At 45.3% G+C, this 19,824-nt stretch overlaps 1 protein-coding gene across 10 annotated transcripts in view; it reads right to left on the reverse strand.

Moving 5' to 3' along the window:
* Positions 1 to 236: 236 nt before the first annotated feature.
* The window catches only part of LOC115203297 (chromodomain-helicase-DNA-binding protein 9), a 124,568-nt gene continuing 104,980 nt past the window's right edge, over positions 237 to 19,824 (reverse strand). For 8 of the 10 annotated variants that reach the window (XM_029767862.1, XM_029767868.1, XM_029767863.1 and 5 more), the window contains 19 exons: positions 19,599 to 19,795; positions 18,559 to 18,758; positions 18,206 to 18,365; positions 12,800 to 12,889; positions 11,444 to 11,547; positions 10,898 to 11,015; positions 10,487 to 10,544; positions 10,257 to 10,305; positions 6,785 to 7,049; positions 6,419 to 6,624; positions 5,223 to 6,131; positions 4,895 to 5,061; positions 4,411 to 4,680; positions 3,310 to 3,496; positions 2,909 to 3,057; positions 2,354 to 2,587; positions 1,918 to 2,067; positions 1,724 to 1,828; positions 237 to 1,274 (listed from right to left, as the gene is read on the reverse strand). In XM_029767862.1, the coding sequence (XP_029623722.1) occupies positions 288 to 1,274; positions 1,724 to 1,828; positions 1,918 to 2,067; positions 2,354 to 2,587; positions 2,909 to 3,057; positions 3,310 to 3,496; positions 4,411 to 4,680; positions 4,895 to 5,061; positions 5,223 to 6,131; positions 6,419 to 6,624; positions 6,785 to 7,049; positions 10,257 to 10,305; positions 10,487 to 10,544; positions 10,898 to 11,015; positions 11,444 to 11,547; positions 12,800 to 12,889; positions 18,206 to 18,365; positions 18,559 to 18,758; positions 19,599 to 19,795 (4,605 nt within the window). In that variant the 3' untranslated portion in view covers positions 237 to 287. The remainder of the gene's footprint in view (positions 1,275 to 1,723; positions 1,829 to 1,917; positions 2,068 to 2,353; positions 2,588 to 2,908; positions 3,058 to 3,309; positions 3,497 to 4,410; positions 4,681 to 4,894; positions 5,062 to 5,222; positions 6,132 to 6,418; positions 6,625 to 6,784; positions 7,050 to 10,256; positions 10,306 to 10,486; positions 10,545 to 10,897; positions 11,016 to 11,443; positions 11,548 to 12,799; positions 12,890 to 18,205; positions 18,366 to 18,558; positions 18,759 to 19,598; positions 19,796 to 19,824) is intronic. The other 2 variants (XM_029767866.1, XM_029767864.1) reach the window with 2 other exon arrangements.

The following is a 19,824-nucleotide window of genomic DNA, read 5'->3' on the forward strand; positions in this document are numbered from 1 at the left end:
TCCAGGAGAAGCTGGTTGAGAGAATGCCAAGAGTGTGCAAAGCTGTCATCAAGGCAAAGGGTGGCTACTTTGAATAATCAAAAATTTTTGAACAATGTTTTGGTTACTACACGATTCCATATGTGCTATTTCATAGTTTTGATGTCTTCACTATTATTCTACAATGCAGAAAATAATAAAAATAAAGAAAAACCCTTGAATGAGTAGGTGTGTCCAAACTTTTGACTGGTACTGTATGTGTGTACATTTCTAATAGATACATAAATATATTTATATATTCATTAGGCTCAGTCTTCATCGCTGGAGTCTGATGACCCATCAGATGATGAAGAAGAGCTCCCAGACTCTGATGAAGAAGATGACTCCGCCTTCCCCGAGCCTTCTGGACCACTGTTCTCCTCCTTGTGTTCCCCTGACTCCTCCCTCTTGTCACCAAGACCCTCCTCTTCCTGACGCTCTGGTGTTCTCCTTGGCGACAGAGGTTTTGAGGGGGCGGTCTTAGAGGTCTTAGTGGGCTTGTGGGGTTTGTGGTCACTGTTTGAGTCACTGTGTGGTGGCTGTGTAGTGGACACAGGAAGGTTAAGGCCTGGAGTGAGAAGCATCCCTGGGTAAAGCATACTGGAAAGTAACAAGGGGTTAAGAGACAGAGGGTGACTGGAGGCTGCCTGGGCAGCAGAAGCACTTAGTGGGGTGGTGGAGGAGGTGGTGGCAGAGGAACTGGAGGGGGAATGGACACTGGGGATGTGGCCGTCCCCGTCCCTGCTTTGACCTTCTGTCCTTTCACCTTTGGTGTCCGAGGTGTGGGAGGAGGAGGGGGCTTTGGAGGAGGCAGACGAGGGCTCCCCTCCTCCTCCTTCTCTGCTTCCCTTCTTCCTCTTCCTCTGCTCAGCTCCCCCCGTGGCATCCTGTGGGGGCTTCCCCAGCAGACCCCCCATGTTCAGGAGGTTGGGAAGCCCAGCCATGCCAGAGAGCATCATGGGAAACATGGCGGCCAGGTTGTTAGCATCGGTGGGCAGGCCCATGAGGCCGGCAGTGAGCTGCAGTGACTGGAGACTTTGGAGGTTCTGCTGGAAGGCCTGTAGACTAGATAGATCCATGCCAGAGAGGAGGCCGTTGGCCAGCAGGGGGTTGAGGCCCAGGGATGCGCCCCCCTGGTTGGCTGTAGCTGCAGCCTTGGCCAGGGCGCTCTTGGGCCTCCGTCCACGCCGACTCACCTCCTCTGGTACGATGGGTCCTGTCAGGATCCGGTCAAACATGCTCTCTGGGAGGTAGCCCTGAAGGACAGACAGAGAAACACAGGGTTAGCACTCTAATCAACAACTTCATTAGATAACTACAGTTAGAAACTGGGTAGTTCCAGCCCTGAATGCTGATTGGCAGACACCCGTGGTATATCAGACCGTATACCACGGGTATGACAAAACATGTATTTTTACTGCTCTAATTACGTTGGTAACCAGTTTAGAATAGCAATAAGGCACCTCAGGGGTTTGTGGTATATGGCAAACCATATTGCGTTGTGCATAAGAACAGCCCTTAGCCGTGGTATATTGGCCATATACCTGACCCCCTCAGGCCTTATTGCTTAACTATACCACAGTTACTGCACTGACAACTTGCCAAGCTAGATACATGTAGTTCTATTATTCCTCTTTTATACACGTGAAGTGGACTTGTGGGATGTTCTACAGCATATGAAGGAGGTAAAGGCTATCAGACTTACCGACTGCTTGACGACGTCGGCCCACTCTGGTGGAACCCCGTACTCTGGGTTCTCCTGAAGGAACCGACACAGGTCCTTTAGAGGGGGGGCGAAGGCCCCACCAACCTGGGAGAGGAGGGGAGGACAACATGAGACAAACACACACACACACACACACACACACACACACACACACTAGTCTACTGCCGCCTCACCTTGCGTGCATTTCTCCTGTTGATGATCTGGACCCTCTCCTCTCCTGTCAGACTGTTGACATCGATCTTGTTAGGGTTTCTGCAGCGATGCCTCTTCTGTTTGGGTCTACCATCCTGCTGGAACTGCTCCAGCTGCATCTTATTCACTCCCTGAGGAGGAGAAGAGAGGGTCAGGGATACAGAGGTTCAATTACAGGACTACATCCAAAACAATATCTACTGTCAATGGAAATCATGGTTGGGGTCAATTGCATTTTGATTCAAATTGCAAATGTATTTTTCTGTTTATGTCATGAACTGACTGAATGGAATTGACCGTAACCCTGACGGATGTCTATTGTAGTTGTACAGTATATTCACAGCCCTTAATAAACCCTGGGTTAGGGATAGAGGAATTGAGAATCAGAGGGTGAGGAAGAGGAAGGGAAGGACTTACAGGGATGAAGGCCCCTGTGTCGGCCACAAAACCTGGGTGTTCTTTTAGCCACAGCTCCAGCTCCCTCCTCTTGGGGGCATCGTCTCCGGCCAGACGGGTCCCATCTTTCAGGTTGATGACAGAGACCCTGCTCTCTGTGTCCATAGGGCCCTGGCTCCCTAGGGGGTTACCCTGCCCTGAGGCAATAGACAGCCCAGTACCAGCCTGACTCATACCACCCCACGCTGGGGGCACCTGGAGATGCAGGGTAGACATCATCCCATCAGTGAATATCAAGTGGCTAGTGTTTGTATAGGCATGCTAGCATACCCCTCATACAGCCTCCTATACTTCAGTACACACAGTAAATCCTATATTTTATTTTCACTTGCTAGGTAAACACATTTAGGCATACTCTTCAAACTTTAAATATCTCTTAAAACCATGCAATCACATGTAGCTTTCCAGTACCCAGTGTTTAAGGACTAAATGTTGATGGCAAGATAGGAGTGAGAGGATTGACAGGGAAGACGTAGAGCAACAAAGAGAAGAGAGAAAAGTAAAGTAATATCTTACGCTTTCAGGCACGGCTGGTCCTCTTTTCCTGTTCATAAAGAGCAGGTCCATCCCCTCCACATTCTTCCTCCTTCCTCTCCTCCTCTTCACCACCGGCTGGCCGTCCATACCGCCGTTCAGCTTCATCTGACCCGCCAGACCTGTAGAGGCTGGAAACACACAAACAACGTGTCCCAGATTAAAACAGAAGACTAAAGCAGTACACACCACCACAATCATGAATGTACAACATATGGGGAAATGTATCTTTGCTGCCATCTAGTGATACCAAATAAAAAGCACACAGTTTAGCTTTGAGATTTCTCATGAAGGGTATTTTTTACCAGACAGGTATGAACTTTCAACTGTATAAACTAACAATACATTGCTGGACTTTGTGATCAGCCCTAGTCTGTATGTACCCTGTGGGAAGCTGGCAACCTGGGGCTTGGTGAAGTCAGCCAGACTGGTGTCTGAGGCACTCTGGAGCTCATGGAGCCTTGTAAGGTACTGCTGCTGGCTCAGGGGCCCCTCCTCAGGCTCCAGGGGCCTCTTCAGCGGCTGGCCGGGCCCCTGCTTCTGGAAGGTCAGCTTCAAACCACCCTCCTGCTGCAGAGAGAGGGGCGGTCAGTCAATTATACAGAAACACAAGTTCACATTGTCTGATGGCATTGGAGCCCCTTCTACAGAAAGAAAACTAACCAAAACATAACAGAAAAAGGGGAGGGTGTCTAAGTGCTTGTTTTGATTTTCACTGCATTGGCACAATACTTTGTTGGCTTGTAAGGCTTCGCTCTAAGAGCATTCTGTATTCTTGGAAGTTGGAAGTAGGAATAGTTATGGGTAGGGACACAGCATATACTGTAGCAGCTAGAAGCATATAGGGGAAGTTGTCTATGCAATGTCAGGAGTTTACTGAAGGACTATGTCACAGGGAAGGCTGCAGCTTTCAGCATATTCCTTATTAAGGTCAAGATTCCAGCCAAACTGGTCAGGAAAGCCCCAGCAACCCTGTAGCAGCAGTCAGTGGCCATTTTATTGAATATTTGACACAAATGCTCCTCCCTCTGTTGCTATGGCAATGTAGGCTCATAGCTAGCTACTGTAGTATTAAAGCAAGCAGGAAGCAGGCCTGCATGGTTAATAGCCCAGCTGCTATCAGCCCCATTAGAGACAGAACACCCACAGTACTAGAGCCCCATCACAATCCCCCACAATAGCGAGCCAGCCCCATCTCAATCAGATGAACCCTCTCAAACCCCAGTGTCTCTCCACACTAAGCTTCTTATTAGCTTCCCATCCATGAATGACTGATTTATGTAAAAATGTCATTACAGCCCAAATCCCAATCCACATAGAGTGGGTAGAAATTAAAGAGGGTATTACTATTAAACAAATCAGTGTTGTAGACAGCAGCCAAAACAACAAAATCAAAATCCCCAACAAAACATGCTGAAACACCGCAATTAGGCTTTGGAGTGGTGCGGGGTCCTACGAGAGGGGAGTAACGGAAATCAACATACTTCATTCATTTTCACTGAGAACTCCTTTTCTCCTGCAACATGCTTCTTCACCTTTGAACCCTGAGGGGAGGCAGAGGGGTCCTCTGAGGCCGAGGCGGAAGCTGAGCAGAGGTTGCTGCTGTTGTTGGCCGCAGCTGCATTGTCCAGCAGCTTGGTGGTGTAGAAGGAGGCTACGGCCCCTCCTGCCTCGTACGACCGCCGGGCCCCCGGCCACTTCCCCTTCAGCACTGCTTGGCAGATACTGTCCAGACGGTTGATCATCACACGGTCCTACAGGGGGATAGGGGACATTATAAAACAAGTTGTTTGAATCCTGGATGCTGATTGGCTTTTGCCTGGACTATATCGTCTGGTGGAAGGATGAAATAAAACTGGATTATCGTGAGCAACACCCTCCTAAGGGCTGTTTCAACATGGTTGGGATTCTCAGGAAACTAAATCAGGCTAGAACTGAAACACAAAGAGGTTTGGTGTGTGTGTTTACCTTGGGCCAGTAGGATGCAGCCAGCATGTATCCTCCCTGGAAGGGGTGGTGGTGTGAGTTGTTGCTGCCGTTCTCTGTCACGTGGCTGTCCTGCATCTCATCCTGAGTGGTGCTGAGAGACGCCACACTGTCTTCGTCAAATCCCTTCACACTGGCCACTGTCGGAACTGGAAGAACATGCAATATAGCTCTACTTTAGAAAACCTCAAAATATACAACACAACTTCAGACAGCCTAACAACTTTGGCAAAATCACAACATTGATTGCCTCAACGGTACTGTAAAAGTCTTTCACTGCAAGAACCATAAGAATAATAGCAGCACTCACCCTTGGTCTTTCCTTCCTCTCCCTCACTCTCACTGTCAACAGAGGAAGATGAAGATGAGGAAGAGGAAGATGAGGAGCCTGATGAGCAGGACGAAGATGAAGAGGAGCTGGATCCGGAGCGTGAGGAGGAAGAGGACGACGATGACGATGATGAAGAAGATCGTGATGAAGAGCTGGAGGAGGAGCCGTCCGAGTCGGAGTCTGACGCTGCGGAGGCGGCTCGTCTGGCCTCTCTTCGACTTCTTTTATTGGCTTTCTTCTCTTTCCTGGCGGCTGAGTTGGGCGTGAGTGGCTTGGTCCGTGCCGCCACCATGTGGCTCTCGTTCTCTCCTTTCACCACCCCCAGGTCAGGCTTCTCCTCTATCCCTGTAGGGGTGAGAGGGGCAGGCTGGGGACTCCACCTCTCCCCCGCCACCTGACCCCCTCTCTCCATGCGCTCCTCCCCCTCCGAGAGAGGTTCTTCTTTGGGCAATGCCCCTGGGATGTCCTCCCTCTCCCTCTGGGCTGGGGCAGGCACAGGGCACTCTGCCAAGGCTGGGTCTCTACTAGCCTGGTACTGGGGGTTCAGGAGCGGAGTAGGGGTCTGGGATGGCTGTTGGACTCCTTTATTCTGGCTGTAATTGCGCTGGGCAGCCATGAAGCAGAGCTCTGGGTCTCGGAGGATGTGGTAGTCTGTGCGGCTGACGCCGTGCTTGGCGGCCCCGATTAGGAGGTCTCGGTCGTGGGTACCGGTCTCCCACCACACGGGCAGGTCCGAGCCCAGCTGGCACAGGGGCAGGCGCTCATAGAGCAAGGGGTGGCGCAGGACCTGTTCCCTGACCTGGCGTAGCAGCTCTACTCTGTAGAGGGTACGAGATGCACGCTCCTCTGTGATGGGCTGAATGGACAGAGAGGGGTCCACCGCTGTGTCTAGAGAGAGGGAGAGAGAGAATAAGGCTGTCCTGCATAATTCATACATCTGTGTTTGCATTTTGTGTGAACTCATTCCACTCGCTGTTTAACTTTCCATTGATCGTTAACCTTATCACTTGCTTGTTTCCCCAGCATTTCCTTATATCATTAACCTTGGCATACTGTAGCACATTATCAGAAGGTATTAGTAAACACACAACTCCTCTAATAAACATCACAGTATACAGCTTATAAGTATATTGACTTCCACACCCTTTCTACAGGAGGCACAGCACCTCTCTCACCTCCTTCTCTGGGTGGCAGGCGACACACTCTCCTGCACATGGCAGTGAAGGCCCACAGGTACTTCTGCAGACTCTCGTCTGTCTTCTTGTGCAGCCGAGCCATGGCTCTGAACTTGGTCCAGTCGAAACGGCCCAGGTCTGGGTCAAACACCACACCAAAGGTAGACACCACACGGTAGAAATCAGCTTCCTCTCGCCTCGTCCATCTGGGGAGAGGGAGGGAGAGAGAAACAGAGAGAAAGAAAAATAGGGGTAGAGATAGAGATATACACAGAGAGAGGGAGGAGAGAACAAAGGAGACAGTGGTATAAGTTATAGACCGTGGCTAACTTTACGTTTCTGTCCAGACCTTGCAGCTTCACTCACCTCTGCTGGCGTTCTATCTTGGCAGCCATCTTGGGGTTGATAGTGTCGTTGAGGGTGGGTTGCAGGGGGCACAGTGAGGGCGTGACCTGGGTGGTGTGCTGGGTCTGGGTCTGGTGGATGTGGAGGATCTGTCTGGACTTGGTGAAGCGCTGAGAGGCTGTGATCAGACGTCTCAGTCTGGCTGTTAGTACTGAGGAGGAGGGCCAGTAGGCAGCATCTCCTCCTCCTCCTCCACCTAACCCCTCCATCATCACTGGAGCACCCTCTGGAGAGCACACATACATAACACACACATTGTTTAACCAGGGAGAACGCTTTTTAAGTTGTTTTATAGTAGTGGAAGAAGTTGTTGTTGTAATAGTAGTGACTGGTAATAGTAGTACTGGTGGTGACTGGTAAGGGTAGTACTAGTAGTAGTAGTAGTAGCATTGACTGGTAGTAGTAGTAGTAGTAGTGGTGACTGCTAGTAGTAGTACTGGTCTAGAGGTCGACCGATTAATCAGAATGGCCGATTAATTAGGGCCGATTTCGAGTTTTCATAACAATCAGTAATCTGTATTTTTGGCCACAGATTTGCAGATTTTTATTTTTTTAACACACCTTTATTTAACTAGGCAAGTCAGATTAAGAACACATTCTTATTTTCAATGACGGCCTAGGAACGGGGGTTAACTGCCTTGTTCAGGGGGGATTCGTTTTTGCAACCGTCTGGTTACTAGTCCAACGCTCTAACCACCTGCCTTACATTGCACTCCACGAGGAGCCTGCATGGCAGGCTGACTACCTGTTACGCGAGGGCAGCAAGAAGCCAAGGTAAGTTTCTAGCTAGCATTAAACTTATCTTGTAAAAAAAAAATCAATCTTAACATAATCACTAGTTAACTACACATGGTTGATGATATTACTAGTTTATCTAATGTGTCCTGCGTTACATATAATCGATACGGTGCCTGTTAATTTCTCATCGAATCATAGCCTACTTCGACAAACGGGTGATGATTTAACAAGCGCATTTGCGAAAAAATCACTGTCGTTGCACCAATGTACCTAACCATAAACATCAATGCCTTTCTTTAAAATCAATACACAAGTATATATTTTTAAACCTGCATATTTAGTTAATATTGCCTGCTAACATGAAATTGTGTCACTGCTCTTGCGTTCATTGCCTGGCTCGTTGCGAACTAATTTGCCAGAATTTTATGTAATTATGACATACCATTGAAGGTTGTGCAATGTAACAGGAATATTTAGACTTAGGGATGCCACCCGTTAGATAAGATACGGACCGGTTCCGTATTTCACTGAAACAAAAAAAAATAATGTTTTCGAGATGATAGTTTCCGGATTCGACCATATTAATGACCTAAGGCTCGTATTTCTGTGGGTTTATTATATTATAATTAAGTCTATGATTTGATAGAGCAGTCTGACTGAGCGGTGGTAGGCACCAGCAGGCTCGTAAGCATTCATTCATACAGCACTTTCGTGCTTTTTGCCAGCAGCTCTTCGCAATGCATTGCGCTGTTTATGACTTCAAGCCTGTCAACTCCCAAGATTAGGCTGGTGTAACCGATGTGAAATGGCTAGCTAGTTAGCGGGTGCGCGCTAATAGCGTTTCAAACGTCACTCGCTCTGAGACTTGGGAGTGGTTGTTCCCCTTGCTCTGCGTGGGTAACGCTGCTTCGAGGGTGGCTGTTGTCGATGTGTTCCTGGTTCGAGCCCAGCGAGGAGAGGGACGGAAGCTATACTGTTACACTGGCAATACTAAAGTGCCTATAAGAACATCCAATAGTCAAAGGTATATGAAATACAAATCGCAGAGAGAGAAATAGTCCTATAATTCCTATAATAACTACAACCTAAAACTTCTTACCTGGGAATATTGAAGACTCATGTTAAAAGGAACCACCAGCTTTCATATGTTCCCATGTTCTGAGCAAGGCACTTAAACATTAGCTTTCTTACATGGCACATATTGCACTTTTACATTCTTCTCCAACACTTTGTTTTTGCATTATTTACATTTTACATTTTAGTCATTTAGCAGACGCTCTTCTCCAGAGCGACTTACAGTAGTGAATGCATACATTTCATGCATTTTTTTTGTGCTGGCCCCCCGTGGGAATCGAACCCACAACCCTGGCCTTGCACACACCATGCTGGCGTTGCAAACACCAAGCTCTACCAACTGAGCCACAGGGAAGACCTGTGGCTATTTAAACCAAATTGAACATGTTTCATTATTTATTTGAGGCTAAATAGATTTTATTGATGTATTATATTAAGTTAAAATAAGTGTTTGTTCAGTATTGTTGTAATTGTCATTATTACTAAAAAAAAAAAAAAAAAAAAAAAATCGGCCGATTAATCGGCACCGGCTTTTTGTGGGCCTTCAATGATCGGTATCGGCGTTGAAAAATAATAATCGGTCGACCAATAGTACTGGTGGTGACTGGTAGTAGTAGTAGTAGTAGTAGTAGTAGTAGTGACTGGTAGTAGTAGTAGTAGTAGTAGTAGCAGTGACTGGTAGTAGTAGTAGTGACTGGTAGTAGTAGTAGTAGTAGTAGTGACATGTAGTAGTAGTAGTAGCAGTGACTGGTAGTAGTAGTAGTGACTGGTAGTAGTAGTAGTAGTAGTGACATGTAGTAGTAGTAGTAGTAGTAGTAGTAGTAGTAGTAGTAGTGACATGTAGCAGTAGTAGTAGTAGCAGTGACTGGTAGTAGTAGTAGTAGTAGTAGTAGTGACTGGTAGTAGTAGTAGTAGTAGTAGTAGTAGTACTAGTGACTGGTAGTAGTAGTAGTAGTAGTAGTAGTGACTGGTAGTAGTAGTAGTAGCAGTGACTGGTAGTAGTAGTAGTGACTGGTAGTAGTAGTAGTAGTAGTAGTAGTAGTAGTAGTAGTAGTGACTGGTAGTAGCAGTAGTAGTAGTAGTAGTAGCAGTGACTGGTAGTAGTAGTAGTAGTAGTAGTAGTGACTGGTAGTAGTAGTAGTGACTGGTAGTAGTAGCAGTGACTGGTAGTAGTAGTAGTGACTGGTAGTAGTAGTAGTGACTGGTAGTAGTAGTAGTGACTGGTAGTAGTAGTAGTAGTAGTAGTAGTAGTAGTGACATGTAGTAGTAGTAGTAGCAGTGACTGGTAGTAGTAGTAGTGACTGGTAGTAGTAGTAGTGACATGTAGTAGTGACATGTAGTAGTAGTAGTAGTAGTAGTAGTAGTAGTAGTAGTAGTGACATGTAGCAGTAGTAGTAGTAGCAGTGACTGGTAGTAGTAGTAGTAGTAGTAGTAGTAGTGACTGGTAGTAGTAGTGACTGGTAGTAGTAGTAGTGACTTGTAGTAGCAGTATTTGTAATAGTAGTAGTGACTGGTAGTGGTGGTAGTAGTGACTTGTACTAGATATAGTAATATGATGTGTATTGGTTGTGATAGTACAAAAGCTGAGTAGAAAGAGACTGAATAGAAAGATGTAACTGACCTCCAGGGATGTCTGTGACAACCAGGTCTCCAGGAGAGGAGGCGTCATCCTATGGAGGAGAGAAGTGTGTGTTCAAACACTGGACACAGAACTGGACACAATAACACTCAAAACAACCTGTATTGTCTAGTCTCTACAGGGGCAGAGAATACACATGCCAGTCAGTGTGTACAGCAGCCTTATCTGTTGCTGTGCTGGCTCTGTTCTGCCCACGTTCGCTGTGGCCTCACCTCCATATCGTCCTTCAGCAAGGCTGGGGCAGGCTTGTATTCTGGGTCATCCACGTCTCTGCAAACACAGATAACAACCGTCAGTCAGCCAGCCAGCCAGCCAGCCAGCCAGCCAGTTATTCAGTCAGTCAGCAAGGGCCACACAAGGTAACAGACAGGGGAACTTGCAGGAAGCTCCTAACAGCTCTGAACTAAACACGGACACAGATTCACTTCAGAAAAGGTTTTTACAATAATATCAGTTTCTGGTTTCTTCCCTTCTATCATAGCTTTATGACTGGTTATAAAAAGTGTTACAACAACTGAAACTTTTTAAGTGTGTCATTGTGTGTCTACGCCCTGTCTGACTCAGTGGAGGAGACCGACAAGCTAACTAGCTGTCAGTCAGCCATGATGTGTAATGTTACCTACCCATCCATGAAGTCATTGGCTCTCTGTTCAGCAGCGATGGCCTTCTCGTCTGGCCGGCCCACCCGCTCTAGGAAGCAGAGGGCAGGGTCTGCACGCACCGTGTTGTACTTCTCATAACCTATATGAGTGGACCACAGTGGAGAGGTAAGCAAACAGAGGTTAAAACTTGGAAACTTGAAGAGATAAAAAACAAACATACAGCTGGCCACTTTCCCCCAAAGGTGAGTGTGACAGCTGTCATCCAGTGTAAACTACATCCCCATGGAAGAACATGAAAACACCTACAGTGCATTTCCCACATGACACTAACTCAGAATTGTACATACTACACCGTATTTGATGAATTCCCCCGACCCTTTTTGCCTCTCTACATTTGTCTAGGCTCTGTTCCTATATCCATTCTAGTAAACCCACTTAGAATACATGCCCAATACATAACTTTATACTAAGTGTTATGTTAGTATCGTAGCCCTAGTATCACACATTCTAGATGTCTCACGGCCTGTGGGTCAGTTAGTACATCCCTGGTCTCTGTTGTCGACTCACCGTGCTTGTAGACCCCCAACAGCAGACACTTGTCAGAGATGTTGTCCCACCACAGGGCTGGTAGCTCAGAGCTGTCGGGCTCAGGAACCCAGATCTTGATCTCACTGATGAGGAGGAGGGGGCGTGGACAGAACACATCATGACAGGAGGAACAGGTCTATATGTTTAGCATGGGGGACTCATGGGTACTATGACAGCTGGGTTTCCATCCCAACAGATTCTCAGATAAGCAACAGCGTGGTACAGCCAAAACCATGAGCTCCGATAAGACTTTTAGGTCAGCATCAAGGCTGAAAATGTGTCTTGGGACTAAAAATAACTCAATGTTTTTCCTCACCCACTTCTGTATACCCTCCTCAATAGTATTGGTTCTGAGAAGCTGCTGATCCATCTTTAAACAGCAGGTGGAGTGACTACTGACTTTCCTTCCCTGAGTCCGACTAGCTGTGTGCTCCTCTATACATGGACTTTCCTTCCCTGAGTCTGACTAGCTGTGTCCTCCTCTATACATGGACTTTCCTTCCATGAGTCTGACTAGCTGTGTCCTCCTCTATACATGGACTTTCCTTCCCTGAGTCTGACTAGCTGTGTCCTCCTCTATACATGGACTTTCCTTCCATGAGTCTGACTAGCTGTGTCCTCCTCTATACATGGACTTTCCTTCCATGAGTCTGACTAGCTGTGTCCTCCTCTATACATGGACTTTCCTTCCCTGAGTCTGACTAGCTGTGTCCTCCTCTATACATGGACTTTCCTTCCCTGAGTCTCACTAGCTGTGTCCTCCTCTATACATGGACTTTCCTTCCCTGAGTCTGACTAGCTGTGTCCTCCTCTATACATGGACTTTCCTTCCCTGAGTCTGACTAGCTGTGCCCTCCTTCAGACATGGTGATAGATAGAGACAGCTACAGTATGTATGGGAACAACCTGTCATGTTTGGTCTATGTCCTTACCATGGAAAATATGAACAACATGGGCCTATGAATGAACAGGTTTTTATTTAAAAAGTGAATGTAAACGGAACCTTCTAAAACTATGTGTCAGCTGAATTTGCGTGCCAGCAGCTTACCAGAAATCCCAAACTTAAACAAATACTGGCATAGTGCTGGCAGCCTGGCTGAACTGGTTGGCATAACATTCAGTCTAGCCTGAATAGCCACCGATCAATCTGACCATCTCAAAATAATGGAGTAAATAGTGTAATCCTCTTCAAATAATCTAATAACTGAAATGACCAATTAGAGGATAGACAGAGAGAGCGTCAGTGAGCTTTGGAAATGTTGTGTACTCTACTCTAAGGGTGTCTGTCAATGTTCAGAGCTGTTTGGTTGTAAAAGAGGTGAAAGTTCAGCTCACCTGGAGTCCACGCCGTCTAGTATCTTCTGTGACTGGCTTCCCATCACCTCTTGTTTCAGGTAGTAGAGCATTCTAACCCGCAGCAACACCCTGCACACAGACACAGCCCCGCCCGCGGTCACCACAAAGCCTCAGCACGCACAAACGCTGAGAGAGCAGAACGGCTTTCACACGCACTCACATTCGTAAATACACACACACACACATTCGCGGGCGTACAAACTCATGCATATACACACACAATCAAAATATCACACTCTCTCACACACATTCTCACTTTCCTCCGGGATGACTGAAACACTGTGCCTAGCTCGTCACGGTAGATGACTGAAACACTGTGCCTAGCTCGTCACGGTAGATGACTGAAACACTTTGCCTAGCTCGTCACGGTAGATGACTGAAACACTGTGCCTAGCTCGTCACGGTAGATGACTGAAACACTGTGCCTAGCTCGTCACGGTAGATGACTGAAACACTGTGCCTAGCTCGTCACGGTAGATGACTGAAACACTGTGCCTAGCTCGTCACGGTAGATGACTGAAACACTGTGCCTAGCTCGTCACGGTAGATGACTGAAACACTGTGCCTAGCTCGTCACGGTAGATGACTGAAATACTGTGCCTAGCTCGTCACGGTAGATGACTGAAACACTGTGCCTAGCTCGTCACGGTAGATGACTGAAACACTGTGCCTAGCTCGTCACGGTAGATGACTGAAACACTGTGCCTAGCTCGTCACGGTAGATGACTGAAACACTGTGCCTAGCTCGTCACGGTAGATGACTGAAACACTGTGCCTAGCTCGTCACGGTAGATGACTGAAACACTGTGCCTAGCTCGTCACGGTAGATGACTGAAACACTGTGCCTAGCTCGTCACGGTAGATGACTGAAACACTGTGCCTAGCTCGTCACGGTAGATGACTGAAACACTGTGCCTAGCTCGTCACGGTAGATGACTGAAACACTGTGCCTAGCTCGTCACGGTAGATGACTGAAACACTGTGCCTAGCTCGTCACGGTAGATGACTGAAACACTGTGCCTAGCTCGTCACGGTAGATGACTGAAACACTGTGCCTAGCTCGTCACTGTAGATCAACTGTCCATGCAAAGGGAAACATTTTGTATTGTTGTATATACTGTATAAATGTTGTCTTCAATGATACACACATGCCCAAAATGGAGTGGGATAGAAAATATGCAGTCAGTACAGTCACAGTGTTGTCAGTCCCTGATGTAGTGTCTGTGCCATAGAGAGTGAGACAGTGTCTGTGCCATAGAGACTGAGACAGTGTCTGTGCCATAGAGACTGAGACAGTGTCTGTGCCATAGAGACTGAGACAGTGTCTGTGCCATAGAGAGTGAGACAGTGTCTGTGCCATAGAGAGTGAGACAGTGTCTGTGCCATAGAGACTGAAGATAGTGTCTGTGCCATAGAGACTGAAGACAGTGTATGTGCCATAGAGACTGAGACAGTGTCTGTGCCATAGAGTGAGACAGTGTATGTGCCATAGAGAGTGAGACAGTGTCTGTGCCATAGAGAATGAGACAGTGTCTGTGCCATAGAGAATGAGACAGTGTCTGTGCCATAGAGACTGAAGACAGTGTCTGTGCCATAGAGAATGAGACAGTGTATGTGCCATAGAGAGTGAGACAGTGTCTGTGCCATAGAGAATGAGACAGTGTCTGTGCCATAGAGAATGAGACAGTGTCTGTGCCATAGAGAATGAGACAGTGTCTGTGCCATAGAGACTGAAGACAGTGTATGTGCCATAGAGAGTGGGACAGTGTCTGTGCCATAGAGAATGAGACAGTGTCTGTGCCATAGAGAGTGAGACAGTGTCTGTGCCATAGAGAGTGAGACCGTGTCTGTGCCATAGAGATGAGTTGTGTGATATGATGTGATCTCTGGGCTGGCAGGGAGAAGAGAGAAGAGAGAGGGAGGCTGAGTCAGAGGAGAGATGCTGTTTCCATGACGCACCCAGACAGGCATCAGTCAGGAGGTAGAAGGTGGACGGTGGTGGGTGGGGTATGGTATGCCTGATCTGTGATGAACTGGCATACATTCTAGTCTCCCTTCCTCTCTTAAGCTAGGGTCTGAGAAAATCTAGTTTTTTTATCTGTCTAACAGTGTGGCAGGTTAAAAGGTCCAGTGTAGATTTCTTTGGATGGTGTGTGTGGCCCTAACTTTACACATCCAGTATGACACTAGTGGAAAGGGAGTGACATGAGAACACCCCCTCTGCAGGCAGAGCTGTGAGCTCCAGTTCTGAGGCTCAGGTCCAGGCCTCTCCCCTCCCTCCCTGCCTCTGAGGGGCTGTGCCCTGGGTCTCCCCGCAGCAGCTGCTGTTTCCTGTGGCTGTCAGCAAGGCCCTACATCACTCTTTCCCTCTCTCTCTCTCTCTCTCTCTCTCTCTCACACACACACTCAGACAGACAGCCTGGAGTGTAGGAGGTATCTGATGGAGAAGGGAACCACCCTGCACCAGACATAGAGCTCATACATGCACATGAGTGCGAGTACTCACAGACACACAACCGTACACACACTTGCAAAATACCCATACACTCATGTACATACTGTACTTACTATACAAGCACAGATACAAACAGTCAGATACATAAAGGTAAACACAACCACAATCACATGCAGATCATATATATGACATGTACTAGCACAAGTCATACTGATAATGTTACACATATCCCAACAGAACACAGGCCTCGTCAGTCTTAACCTTACATTTCCTAACATGCCAGTACTAGTAGCTACACAGTATTGAACACATATCTTCTAAATGTCATTATCATAGGACAGGGTTCTGGATCTCTGTGTGGGACAGGGACAGTAGGGGGCCATGCCTGTGCATGCCCCATCCCCACGTCAGTCCACATTCCTCCCTGAGGGGAAAACGCAGAGGTCAGCAAAGCCACAGAATGTGTCCCTGTTTGACCAGCGTGCCTCCCATCGGACGATCCCTGGCTTCAGCACTACTGCTCTGGGAACAATGGGGAACTTTCTGTGGAAGCCCTGCATGGCTCTGTGTCTAAAGCAGGATGGCAGGAGACAAACCCCCAAACAACCCCCTTTAGAAAGACAGCAACCTAAATCTATTTACTGTAGTTTAACACATTTCAACACATTTCACCATCATCATCATTTAGCTATGTTTTATATCTCAACAACCATTATCTATGTTTTATATCTCAACAACCATTATCTATGTTTTATATCTCAACAACCATTATCTATGTTTTATATCTCAACAACCATTATCTATGTTTTATATCTCAACAACCATTATCTATGTTTTATATCTCAACAACCATTATCTATGTTTTATATCTCAACAACCATTATCTATGTTTTATATCTCAACAACCATTATCTATGTTTTATATCTCAACAACCATTATCTATGTTTTATATCTCAACAACCATTATCTATGTTTTATATCTCAACAACCATCATCTATGTTTTATATCTCAACAACCATCATCTATGTTTTATATCTCAACAACCATCATCTATGTTTTATATCTCAACAACCATTATCTATGTTTTATATCTCAACAACCATTATCTATGTTTTATATCTCAACAACCATTATCTATGTTTTATATCTCAACAACCATCATCTATGTTTTATATCTCAACAACCATTATCTATGTTTTATATCTCAACAACCATTATCTATGTTTTATATCTCAACAACCATTATCTATGTTTTATATCTCAACAACCATTATCTATGTTTTATATCTCAACAACCATCATCTATGTTTTATATCTCAACAACCATTATCTATGTTTTATATCTCAACAACCATCATCTATGTTTTATATCTCAACAACCATCATCTATGTTTTATATCTCAACAACCATTATCTATGTTTTATATCTCAACAACCATCATCTATGTTTTATATCTCAACAACCATTATCTATGTTTTATATCTCAACAACCATCATCTATGTTTTATATCTCAACAACCATTATCTATGTTTTATATCTCAACAACCATCATCTATGTTTTATATCTCAACAACCATTATCTATGTTTTATATCTCAACAACCATTATCTATGTTTATATCTCAACAACCATCATCTATGTTTTATATCTCAACAACCATCATCTATGTTTTATATCTCAACAACCATTATCTATGTTTTATATCTCAACAACCATCATCTATGTTTTATATCTCAACAACCATCATCTATGTTTTATATCTCAACAACCATTATCTATGTTTTATATCTCAACAACCATCATCTATGTTTTATATCTCAACAACCATTATCTATGTTTTATATCTCAACAACCATCATCTATGTTTTATATCTCAACAACCATTATCTATGTTTTATATCTCAACAACCATCATCTATGTTTTATATCTCAACAACCATTATCTATGTTTTATATCTCAACAACCATTATCTATGTTTTATATCTCAACAACCATTATCTATGTTTTATATCTCAACAACCATTATCTATGTTTTATATCTCAACAACCATCATCTATGTTTTATATCTCAACAACCATTATCTATGTTTTATATCTCAACAACCATCATCTATGTTTTATATCTCAACAACCATCATCTATGTTTTATATCTCAACAACCATCATCTATGTTTTATATCTCAACAACCATTATCTATGTTTTATATCTCAACAACCATTATCTATGTTTTATATCTCAACAACCATCATCTATGTTTTATATCTCAACAACCATCATCTATGTTTTATATCTCAACAACCATTATCTATGTTTTATAGGTTCATATTTCAAACCATTTCATTGGATGTAAGAGTTGTTTTCTTCTTCCCATCATCTATGTAGCTTTATATAAAATATAATAAATCCCTGGCTGTAGTGTAATCTGTTTTTTCTATCTGTCAATAAAAGATCAATGACAGATATTAGTTTGGGTTAAATTCCCATTCAGATGATTATCATTCAGCAGTGTAATCTATAATCTGATTCACGGTCATTAATAGAGGAAAGCAACAGATGGAGAAGATGGCTGCTTCAATTTGTCTTAATTACAGACAGTGGTGTTGATGTGCAGGAGTCAAATCTCTGCTACTGACAAAAACATAAAATTATGTTTTCACACAGGCTAGCGTCAATACACTGAAGCAAACTGAGGGAAATACAAAATATGAGACGTTTCATAAATTTTACCTCAACTCTATATATGACAGAGACAAGAACCTATGTTTATTTCCAACATCAATAAAAACCAAGCTAAGACACATTTACAAAGACAAGTTGTTTGTTCCAATGTAACTATTAGACAACAATACCATTAAAAAAAAATCTAAAAGTGTACTGAATATATTTAATACTATAGGCCTGTAGTACCAAGAGTAGCTTCTTACTTGTTGCAGTGGTGTTTGAGGTGCTTCTTGTATCCCTCGTCCTGCAGCATGTGTTCTGGGTTGTGCTTCCTGATCCACTCAGCCTTCTGGATGTCAAACGTGCTAGATTGAGTCTTCATCTTCTTCCCCTTCCTGCCTCTGGGGACCGGGGTCGACAGACCTGAGGGAGGAACACAGATACAATTTGTGGTTATGGACACCGGTTTATAAACCCATATTAAAACTATTAACAGTAAACCAATAGTACAGTGGTAGGGGGAAATGCCCTTTAAAGGAAGAATTCCTTGAGAGGAACCAGATTCTAATCTGTGGTTGGACCCCTGAGGTTTGGTCATTGAGAGGTTGTAACGTACCCAGGTGGTTCTGTAGTTCCTTGGTCTGTCCGTCCTCAGAGGGGGCGATCAGGTCCCACATGAAGCTCTTGATCTTGTCGTCACCGCGGTAGTGAACCAGACAGTAGGCCAGAAGGGCTCTGCAGATAGACTCCACATCACGCTCTGTCAGCTGCTTCTTAAAACGACCATGGAGCAGGATGTCCTTCCAACGACCCCACCTGGATGACACAGGAGAGGAGAGGGTCAATACTGGAGACAAATACTGTACAATACAGATGGACAACACAGGAGAGCCTCAGTACAGACACAATACAATATAGATGGACAACACGGGAGAGCCTCAGTTCAGACGCAATACAGATGGACAACACAGGAGAGCCTCAGTACAGACACAATACAATATAGATGGACAACACAGGAGAGCCTCAGTACAGACACAATACAGATGGACAACACGGGAGAGTATCAGTACAGACACAATACAGATGGACAACACAGGAGAGGCTCAGTACAGACACAATACAGATGGACAACACAGGAGAGCCTCGGTACAGACACAACACAGATGGACAACACAGGAGAGCCTCAGTACAGACACAACACTGTACAATATAGATGGACAACACAGGAGAGCCTCAGTACAGACACAACACTGTACAATATAGATGGGCAACACAGGAGAGCCTCAGTACAGACACAACACTGTACAATATAGATGGACAACACAGGAGAGCCTCAGTACAGACAAAACACTGTACAATATAGATGGACAACACAGGAGAGCCTCAGTACAGACACAACACTGTACAATATAGATGGACAACACAGGAGAGCCTCAGTACAGACACAACACTGTACAATATAGATGGACAACACAGGAGAGCCTCAGTACAGACAATACTGTACAGCAGTAACACTATGAACAAGATGTGGTTGGTATGGGCTGAAACTCAAGTCTGCACATCCTGTGGGTCCCCAATATAAGTATTAAAGAACATTGTTATTTAGTACCAATGTTGGTTTGTATATGATCTAGCATAAGTGGTCTAGTCACTGACCCGTATACTAGTAGGTTCTTCTCCACTCTGAAGCACTCCGTCCTGCCGTAGCTGTTGAGGCGGTCGTGGGGCCGGCGGAGCTTGGGCTTGTCCTCGTTGTCACTCTCACCCTCTGACAGCTCTGCCAGCTCGTCCTTGGTGGCACTGAAGGGTCGGGTCTGCTTCCTCACCCTCGGAGTGTCAATTACCAGGCTGTTCTGTTGTGGAATAGGAGAGGAACACACAC

The sequence above is a fragment of the Salmo trutta genome, chromosome 12, assembly GCF_901001165.1.
Source record: "Salmo trutta chromosome 12, fSalTru1.1, whole genome shotgun sequence".
NCBI classification, from domain to species: Eukaryota; Metazoa; Chordata; class Actinopteri; order Salmoniformes; family Salmonidae; genus Salmo; species Salmo trutta.